The 10,985-nt window shown below is 41.1% G+C and overlaps 1 protein-coding gene and 1 pseudogene across 1 annotated transcript in view; both read left to right on the forward strand.

The window, feature by feature from the left end:
• LOC113066675 (inactive tyrosine-protein kinase PEAK1-like) overlaps window positions 1-7,492 on the forward strand; it is a 32,634-nt gene extending 25,142 nt beyond the window's left edge. Inside the window, exons 3-5 of the mRNA XM_026238626.1 lie at window positions 1,081-1,298; window positions 2,726-3,459; window positions 3,957-7,492. Coding sequence (XP_026094411.1) covers window positions 1,081-1,298; window positions 2,726-3,459; window positions 3,957-5,120 — 2,116 coding nt within the window. The 3' untranslated portion in view covers window positions 5,121-7,492. The remainder of the gene's footprint in view (window positions 1-1,080; window positions 1,299-2,725; window positions 3,460-3,956) is intronic.
• A 1,108-nt stretch (window positions 7,493-8,600) lies between these two features.
• Window positions 8,601-10,741, forward strand: LOC113066381 (ubiquitin-associated protein 1-like; annotated as a pseudogene).
• Window positions 10,742-10,985: the final 244 nt, after the last annotated feature.

The following is a 10,985-nucleotide window of genomic DNA, read 5'->3' on the forward strand; positions in this document are numbered from 1 at the left end:
ACCGTGTTATCTTTCAAGATAAGAGAAGGAGATACTTGAGATATCCAGATACTCTATCATTTAAAAAACACCTTTTTGTGGTGATATCTTCCCTTGTGTTTACAAAAAAAATATTGCACTGGATTTTCATTGGAGGCATTAGGAATCTTCTCTTTATTTAAGAGTACCTTCTGTGTTAAAGATTTTTGAGCGTGTCATAACTTAATGGAACAGAATGTTTTTATATGTCCAGACATGCTCTGCCTGCAGAAGATTCCTCCCATTTAGCGTTCCAGGATGGGTTGTTTAGGAGAGTAGTGTTGACGCTGGGATATAGGGATGGACTGGAATCTAATCAAAGAACAGTATTTTCTGTTTGATTAGTCGAGTTTGGTTGTGATGTAAGATTTCAGGCTTCAAAAAAGGCACCATGAAAGTATTATCTAAGTGGTCCGTTATATAGCTCTTGGTCAGAAAATTATTATTCACAGATTTCTAACCTAAGAAGCAACTAGCAAGAATTAAAAAACTGAGGGTACGGTTTATTTTACAAAGCTAAATTTACAGCGAACTCTCAAGTTTTTTTGACTGATATTTACTGATAATCTTGACTGCTGCAAACTAATTTTTGAGTCAAAGAGTTTTTGTGTACTAGATCAACTATTTTGTGTAAAGGATCTCCAGTTCAGAATAGCAACTAGGCTATCGTTTTGGTCTGTTTATCACATAAAGTTATTATATGGCTTCTTATAATATTGAGTCATAAGGATTTCTTTGGATACTTTATTATGCTTTTGCATCCATTTTTTTTGCGTTTTCTTTCATTGTAGTTGCATGTAAAAGAGTGGCCAGCACTATTTGAAAACATCTTCTGTTGTGTTCCACATAAAAAAGGAAAATAAAAAGTAAGTCGTAAGGATTTGGAGCAAAATAACATTTTCCTTTTTCAGTGAACTTTCCCTTTTAAAAAGAGAGAATTAAACTCTTAAATTTAACTTTGTAAAATAATCTGCATCCTCAGTTTCTAAATCCTTGCAATTCAGGTTAGAAAACGTTGGGTAGAAATAATTCTCAACCCTTGTTTGTCTCTCTTTGATGCAGTCAGCTTCCAGTTCAGGATACTGAGATCTCCACAGCTACCTCTCTTCCTGCTAAACTGGAGCTGTCGCCCCTGCGCGAGCCGCCTGCCTCCTGTCCGCCCCCAGCATCGCCCGCCTCAAACAGCAGCAAGCACGCAGAGCGAGAGGAAGAGGGAATCACTTACACCAACTCTCAATCTCCTACATCCAGCAGCTGCAGGGCCACATACACCAACCTTGGTAAGTACAACACACACGTTTGATGGGTCACTTTGTGCTTTTGTTTGGTCCATTTTTTTGGACATAACATATTTAGGTTGTCATGGCAGCAGTCTGTGCAAGAGCATTTCTAGACCCATAAATAAGATAACTTCTCTCAATCGCTCAATTTGAAGCCATTTAGCTGATTGAGTCTCTCTGATGTTTATGCAGTGAAAGGAGGTGTGGATATGTCTCTTTTTTTTTTGGCTTTTGTTTTCATTTGAATGAATTGAGGGGCAGAGTAGTTGAAGTAATTTTACTAGCAGGAAATGTAAATTGCAGCAGCACACATTATATTTATTATATATTATTATATACAGTGGGGTCAAAAATCTTAGATGACTAGTGACCACTAATGAGTTTTCTAACTTTTGGATGGCATGACAAATCATATTTATGTTATGGATGATAACTGATATGTCATCAGTTATGATTTTTTAATGTACACAATAAAGCTCCTAAAAGATCTTGAATTTAAAATGCTTCAGACATTAAAACTTTACAATGTACATAAAATATTAATGTTTGCAACCTGATATAAAGATATAATATACTGTTAAAACTGGAAAAGATACATCCAAAAATAATCTGCTTTCTAATATTGATTTTAAACTAATAATAATGGAAAGTACCCTTCGAATAACGTCAAATAAGATTTCAAACAGTGTTTGTTTTCCACATGTGAGGTTTATTGAAATAGACGACAAATTGCATTCAAATGTTCCCAAGCGGGCAGTAGTCTCTGTGTGGAAATCAGGGGTTCAGTTTGTTGGGGACTTTAATGGCCACAGTTCTGAGAGACTGACAGATTATCAGACTTGGTCCTTCTATATTGAGCTGTATGGCATCACACAGGATATGAGATAAAATACATTTTCACCTGTCCCGAGAGAGTGAGGTTCTGATGGTTACACCCTTCCCTCCTTATAATGAATGATGCAGAGTTGACCTCCGATATCTAACCATATAGTGTTGGAACAGTGATGACTATGGCTGATGAACCTCTGAACTGAGTAGCAGCATGGGTCTCCAAGGGGTTAAAGTACTGGCTCTAATTTTGTCCCGCTGACTCTTTGATCGTTTTATAGACGTGACCTACAAAAATCCCTGTCCTGGGGAAAGGGCCTCAGAAGAAGCCCCAGTCTGAGATTATTGGGAGATTAAAGCAGATTAGTCAGGATTGTTAGATGAGGTTTCACACTGTTAAATAATTCCTAACTTGTATCCCACGTCCCTGCGGATGGACCGTGTGTGAATTGCTTTAACACTGTTCATCCTGCACTGAAACAATATGTAATGGAATTCCAATAATGCATAAGTTATGTTCTGGTTAATATTTCATGTGTTCCCCTGAACTGTTCCAGAGCCCTAATCCTCTCTGAAATTCCTCATCTCTCACTCTACAGGTCAGTCCAGGGCCAACATGATCCCTGTAAAACATCCCAGACATCCTAAAGCATCTGATGACACTTTAACCTCTGATCCAGAGGCCATCGAACCCACGACTAAATCCACCCCTCCACCCCTGCCTAAAAAGTCAGTCCCACGTGCTCAAACAGAGCCATCAGTTTTAGGTAGAGAACTCTCTGCCCCTCGACCCAAAGGAGAGGTCAAACCAGGCGGGACTAGTCTGAGTGTTGCCAATCCACTCTACGATCTCGAATCCACATGGGATACTGCCAGTCAGAGCTCCTCGGTCAGCTCAGAGGCACGACATCCTGACGAATCTGGAGACTCCCTGGAGCGTCCCGTGGGTGGGCAGAGCCTGTCTTGCCTAACTAATAGCAGCTCCATGCTGGCATGCGACCGCCGAGGCTACCGAAGTACAGAGAGTCTGACAGCCCATGCACAAGGGACTGGGAGACCCGCTAAATCCCAGAAACAAGTGCCATACAAAGGCATGGAGAGCTGGGAGGAAGTGGTCGGGAGGATCCGAGGCCTGCACACGGATACCCTTCGCAAGTTGGCAGCCAAATGTGAAGATCGATTTATGGCCGGGCAAAAAGATCATCTACGCTTTGGTACAGACAGCTGGTCTCATTTCCGTCTGACTGCAGGAAAACCCTGCTGCGAGGCAGGAGATGCTGTGTACTACACTGCATCTTTCGCTAAAGAGCCTCTGATAAACTACGCCGTTAAGGTGAAAGTTCAGTCTTACACATATTTTACACACATTTAGCTGTCTCCATAATGTTTTTGAACTTGCAATTATTGCTTCTTTCAAGAACAGCAAGAGTGATTGGACTAACAGTTGATTCTGATGAAGTCTGTTGGCAGCATGTTGTTAAGCGAATGGCTTGTTACTTATCACAGACAGAGATTGTCTCATGCATTATGAAATTATCCACAAAGGCTACATTCGGTGCTTTCTTGCCAATACTGAGTTATCTATCTTTCCAAGCTCTATTTATTATGCTGCCTTCAAGGCTTTTATCGATAGTTCTTATTATCATTGCTCATATCAATTAGGATTAAACCCCTTATCAACCTTAAAGTAACTTTCTGACTATGAAGAGCAAGCATTACTCGTATTTTCCCGCCCTTTTCATTGGCCGCGTTCCTAAATGTTGCCTAGGTAGTCAGCTCAGACTTGCATGTATTTGCAGAGAATAACATTCTCTTTCTGTCTGATCTCAGATCTGTCGGGGTGTGGTGAAGGAGAATCAGCAGCAGTTTTTTCACAGCCTAGCAGTTCGGCAGAGTATCGCTGTTCACTTCAACATCCAGCAGGACTGTGGGCACTTCCTGGCAGATGTTCCGGCCCGCCTGCTGCCCTGGGAGCAAGAGGAGGATGGAGAAGACAAGCAAGGCGGTACGGAAGGAAGAGAAGAGGGAAAAGGAAAGGAGGATGAGAGAGATGCGGCTGGTCCGGGCTGGAAACTCTGTAGCCGTGTTGTGGTGATCACTCGAGAGGTGCCGTTCCAGACGGTGGCGGATTTCGTACGGGAGGGTGTGGAGAGGCATTCGCGAAACCCTGAGCTGTATGAACGCCAGGTGTGTCTGCTGCTGCTGCAGCTGTGTGCGGGACTAGAGCACATGAAACCCTACCACGTCACGCACTGTGACCTGCGGCTTGAGAACCTCCTCCTGGTGCACTGCAAGCCCGGGAACCCTTGGAACCTGGAGCTCACGGAACCAAACAACAACGCTGCATCTGGACCTTCCTCCGCCGCAGCTTCTGCTTGCCCTGCCCGCCTCATCATCAGCAACTTCTCTCAGGCCAAACTCAAGAATGTGGTGCGGGAACCCGCTTCGCTCCGAGACCAGTCCCGTCTGGCACCTGAGCTCCTCACTGCCACTCAATACCGCAAGTGCGATGAATTCCAGACAGGCATACTGATCTATGAGATGCTGCATCGACCGAACCCATTCGAGGAAAGTCCAGAGCTAAAGGAGAGGGAATACTGCAGCTCTGACTTGCCCCAGCTGCCCCTGCGGTCCCTGTACTCCAACGGCCTTCAACAGCTTGCCACGTTGCTACTCAATCCCAACCCTTCCGAGCGCATCCAGATGACAGACGCCCGTGCATGTTTGCAGTGTCTGCTGTGGGGCCCCCGAGAGGATCTGTTCAATTCACTGAACCCCCCCTCCGGGACAGTCCAACGCCACACTGTCCTCCAGAACTGGCTGGACCTGAAGCGAACGCTTATGATGATCAAGTTCGCAGAGCGTTCTTTGGACACTGGCTGCAGTGTGAGTCTGGAGGACTGGTTGTGCTGTCAGTATCTGGCCTTCGCCTCCAACGAATCTCTCAGCAGAGTGATCAAGATCCTGCAGCAGCCACAGGGTGTGCTTATCTGATCGCAGCCGATCACACCAATGAAGCTGGGACGTCTAGACATATGCGCTGTACAGACGTTTGACTTTGTTCGTGAATGTACCATGCAGTGAGTCCGAACGAACTGTTTACAGGATGAAAAGTGACGAAGTGAAGTCATATTTAACTCCACAAATAATGGCACATTTATAGAGCTGCTTTTATAAACAATTTAAACTGCATGACGTATGTGTATGTGTGAGCGTGTTGTAGGTTTTCTGCTGGTGTGTTTAGTTCTGATTTTTTTCTGCTTTATGGACTCGTGTATATCAAGCAGGATACCACTGATTCAACATCAGCTGCATCATGATTTATGATTCCAGTAACTCATGAAACAGTTTGATAACTTTTATATGTGACCCTGGAGCACAAAACCAGTCTCAAGTCGCTGGGGTAAATTTTTAGCAATTGCCAAAAAAGCATTGTATGGGTAAAAATTTTAGATTTTTCTTTTATGCCAAAAATCATTAGGATATTAAGTAAAGATCATGTTCCATGAAGATATTTTGTACATTTCCTACCGTAAATATAGCAAAACTTAATTTTTGATTAGTAATTTAAAGGTGACTTTCAGATGACATAAATCTCAATTTTGAGAAATTGACCCTTATGACTGGTTTTGTGGTCCAGGGTCACATATAATCTTCACATATTAGAGTTTGTGTAATGGGCATCAAATTAAGGCTTCTTGAGTGATTGTTAAGTCACTGAAAGAATGAATTTTAGTCTAACATGCCTTACTTTATAAGTGTGTGTGTATGTATATATATATATATAGAGAGAGAGAGAGAGAGATTTATGGAAAGAGGCAAAACATCATCTTTCATCAGTCATTTCACTCAAAGGTTTATCAGATCCTGATATATCGTACAGATTAGCTCGAGAGTACAGATTGGATATTTTTCTACCACCACAAGAGCACTGTAAAGTTTACCAAAGACTAAACACTCTGAACCACAAAGAACAAAACATATTTTTACATAGTCGAAGAGAAGATTTTATTACTCTCCCTCTTAAAGAAAGTGTCCTTATGTACCTAAAACAAATGCAGTTTGGTTCTTCAGCAGTACTTTGGTTCTTCAAAGTACACAGGCGCATTTCCAATCAGAGGAATTGGCACCAAACTCGGTCTAATCAAACTAGAGTCACTCCAGATTCTGATTATAGCGTTTACACTTGCAGTAAAGGCTCTGAACTGCTTTTGAGACATATCGGGATAAATATTACCCTGACCTGATGTATGTGCAATTATTAAAAACCATTTGTGACAGTATTTTAGACACATTTAATGCACTTGATATTCTAAGCATGCGATTATTCTTTATCTTCCTGTTCCTGTTTGGCACATAACTGATGAGAATGCAAGCTTTGGGATCAGACTCCCAGATATTTGATTGTTGTATGTGAAGCATTAGTTTGGACCAGGGACGGTACATTCTTCAGCGTTTTGTCCTTGTTGTAGTGTTATTTTGAGGCATGAGTGTGTGTTTCAGGCAATGGCAATATAGAGATGGACTTCAGAGTGAAGTGTGAGACCCACACAAGCTGCATCCCACCTTTAGATATAATATTTTTTGACATACTATGATTTGCATACTTTATAGTATGGATAGTATGCAAATTGGGATGCAGATATTGTCATCCTTCCATTTGTATTGTTACTTCATTTACACATTCAGGTAAAAGAAAGGGATTGCAGAAAGGGATTTACTGATTGTTAGTGCTGAGAAAGGGTTCGTGTGAGGTCAGAGAGTATCTGTCAATCACAAACTAGGGCGGGACCACTGGTTTGCTCACATCTTCCATTTCCGAAGCAGCAGCTACAGTTCTATCAATTCTATTAGAAAGAAACAGGAATATTGTGTGTGTGTGTGTGTGTGTGTGTGTGAGGAAAAATTGCGGTGCGTGTCACACTTAATGTTTGTGGGTCACATCATAGCAATATGTTGTATTGAATTGTGTTTGTATATAATAATTTGAGTGAGGTTTAAATTCATTTTAGCATTACAGGCACGATTCTGCGTTGCAGAAAGAACTTGAGAGAGAGAGTGAAAGTGTCAGCAGATGTCTGTAATCTGAAGATCATGTGTTTTTACTCATCCACCATCAATTGATCAGTTTCTTTCACATCATTTCAACTGATTGTCTGTTATTTACAAAATGTTTATTGCCAGTGATGATTTCACAAAACTGCTTTTACCTACAACTGCATATCCCAAGGTGTTTAGCTAACTGAGTTAACTGCTCATAATAAAATTATGAATATGTTTTTAAAACAAGACTTGTTTGAGTGTTTTAAAGCACTGGAGACAACAAATAATCCTGGTGTTGTAGTTTAGGGCCTCTATGGGGCGCCATAAACCACACAAATCATCACTGCTTATGCAAGATGGCCTGACACTGTGTTATGTCTGATAGCGCCTGCTGTGCCATTTCCTGATGTCTCAGCCTTTTTCAGATTCACAGCGAGTAAACAGACACTACACCTTCAAACTAATAGCAATAACGCACTGAGAAGGTTCATGCATCTGATTACGTAGTATTGCACGGGCAGCATCACGGTTCATGGTATCTCTAGGAGTTTAAAACCTTTTATTCTATTCAGCACCTTACACTCATGTGAGAAATGGAAAGGAACATTATTATGTGTGTGTTCGTTTCAACAGGATATGAAAGGATTATTGTGTGAGTCACTGTATAAGCCTGATAGTGCTTGTTTGTTTGTGTGTGTGTGTGTAAGCCTGTGTTGATTCACATGGGGACATTATCCTTCTTATTATGCACACGTGAAGCTGATTACTATACACTGTCACTGTGCATCCAAGGAACTGTACGCATATAGTTCAGATAAGCGCAGATACACCACCAAAAACTACAGGTAAGAAACCTTAATGACCTGTAATCTATACTTTTCTATAGAAAAATAGATTTAGTTATACTTAAATGCATGCAATATGCTTATGCACAGCAAAATGTTTAAATGTAATTGGAAATGGTCAAATTACATATGTAATTAATGTATAAATATCATGTAGTTATGTATTACGTATGTAATTTGATATATATTTATTATTATTATTATTTATTTATTTATTTTCTTCAATGAAGTGATTCATAGTATTGTGATTTAAATTGCACATTCCATAAAATCAAGGCCTTTGAGATGCATTCGTTTAATAGGTTTAAAGCTTGGTAAATTTTGATTCCATAATAGTTCATCAAACATATGTATTGTAAAAAAAACTAAAAGAAGAACACTTAGGATGTTTATGCCAGGGTTATTATTGTAAGCAAAACTATTAATAGGCTACACGTTTGTTAATTGAAATAATGCTGAAATTAAATTATAAATATCAAGTGAAAACTTCATCCAAATGAATATGAATTTAAGTAGAGAACGAAGTTTGAACAAAAAAAAAAAAAAAAGACAAAGGCACAAAACAAGATTAATAAAAATTTACGAAAACTCAAAATAAAAACTAATAATATATAAATAATACTAAAATAACGTCATGTGACACCGATGTGGATGGAATGTGCCATCTACAGAGATATAAACAACAGAAATACATTTACACAGATATTATTGTGTGTACAGATATTAACTACAGAGCTAATTTACAGAAATAGTACTAACTAACTTAAATTGTCTGTGCATGTCAGCAGAATGTGCAGCCTGGATGAGGTTCCATTTAATGTTGCTCTGTTGGGTCAGAAAGAGCTGGTCACAGCTCCTGAACTTAAGATCCCAGACTGTGTTCAAACTCTGTGGGATACAAAGGTCAGAATAGAACCATAAACTCATCTAATATATATTATTATGAGTTTGCTTATATTCATCATATACCTTTGAAATTTTCATGTATATGTATTTTTATATATAACAGTGTTCACATGTTGACCTGTTCTGCAGTATTCGTTCACTCTAGAGAAAAATATCATGGCTGCATGGGAAGAACAGCAGTGGAAGAACAGGAAAGCCAAAACAACGCTTCAGAGTGTGTGTCCCACTTGCCCGCCGTATTGGCTGATGTTCAGCAACCCACAGCAGAGCCGCAGGGTGCACCTCAGAAGTGCAGAACTATGGGAACTGGGCCCACGCCCCCGCAGTTTAAGCCTCAGTGCTGCTGACTCACGTAAGCTCCGCCCACTACGGGCAGTTCAGTTCCTCATCGCCGATATAGACTACGAGAGCTCATTTGAGGACGATGCTGTTTGTGGCAAAGAAAGACAGAAGAGTTCTGGTCCACAGTCCCTGCAGATTTCAACACATCACACCCAGCGAGGCTCCACCCCTCCCCCTGTCCCTTCCAGCACTCTCCACAAGGCCCGACCAAGCTCCGCCTCCTCTGTAAAAGACATATGTAAGCCTGTCCCCCCTGCCCTCAGCCAGACACCCCAGGGCAGCCCTCGCGGCTCCAGAGCCCCCCGCAGGAAGCCCAAAGTAACAAGAACCGGCGGGCAACGGAACTCACACACCCTTCTACAGCAGAGACCCTCGTCCGCAGGACCACTGCCCGCCGCCAGGACTCAGAAACACTCTTCAAAAATAACACATATACACTGTAGATCCATAGATCTTATTTATAGGTCTTATTTAGGATTATTGATAAGCTGTTCCTGTGTTTAAGGGTGTACGTCCGCGGACGTCCACAGGACTACAGGATGCTTCAGCAGATCTTCTGTGTGCTTTGAGTCAGGAAGAAAGGGATCTTCTTGAAGCTGTTACACAACATGGATACACACTGCACACTGCCATACTAGCACTGCAGAGGACAGGACCCAAGAGTCCAGATCAGGTTACACACACACTACATGCAAACACACATATAAATATACACAATCTCTCTCTCATTCTTTCTGGATCTTCTCCAGATTTTGAGTTACCTGGTGTCATGTGACCGTCTGTGTCAGCTGGGTTATGAGAGGACTCAGGTGGAAGAAGCTTTGGAGATGTTTCAGAACTGTGAGACCAAGGTGAGACGCCCTACCAATCATGAAACATTCCTCAATCAGCATTTAATGCTCCAAACACTCAACCAATCAGCATTCATTTCACAAAAAAACACACTAAATGATCATTATGGCTCCAAGCACTAAACCAATTGGTATCCAGTGCATTAAACCCCCCCTCAAATCAGCTTTTAGCACATCAAACACTCAACCAATCAGCATCCACACCTCTCAAATCAGCACCATTTAATGGACAAAACATTCCTCAAATCAGCATTTAGCAAGCCAGACACTTAATCGGTATTCAGTACACGAAACTCCCCCAAATCAGCATTTGATGCTTCAAACACTCAACCAGTGCCCAAAATGTCCCTCAAATCATAATTTAGCACTAAACGTCCCTCACAAAACAAACCATCTATTTAGAATTTAACACACATCCAATCAACATTCAGCTCAAGAAATAGACTTAACAGTTCTAATGTAAGTTTCTTGATGTTTTTGTGTTTCTCTCAGGCTTCAGAGTTTCTGTTTCTGCTGGCTCAGTTCTGTGAGATGGGTTTTCCAGCAGAGCACTATTAAAGAAGTTTTACTGGTGCATGAGAACCATAAAGAGAAAGCCCTGGAGGAGCTTATGACCCGCAGTGGCTAAGAACACACAAACACATCCTCAGCTGTGAACAAATGGATCCCAGCCTCCATGAGTGAAATGATCCTCAACTCCATGAATAAATGTATAAATGAATCCTCAGCTAAATGAGCATATGAATCAGTCTTCATCTCTATTAATGTATTAATGAATCTCTATCTTCAGCTCCATAAATGAATGTATAAATCTTTCAGAATGAAAGAATCGTTTGGAGCTTCAATACTTCAGTCTCTCATGGTTGTTGATT

The sequence above is a fragment of the Carassius auratus genome, chromosome 50 (assembly GCF_003368295.1).
Source record: "Carassius auratus strain Wakin chromosome 50, ASM336829v1, whole genome shotgun sequence".
In the NCBI taxonomy this organism is placed as follows: Eukaryota; Metazoa; Chordata; class Actinopteri; order Cypriniformes; family Cyprinidae; genus Carassius; species Carassius auratus.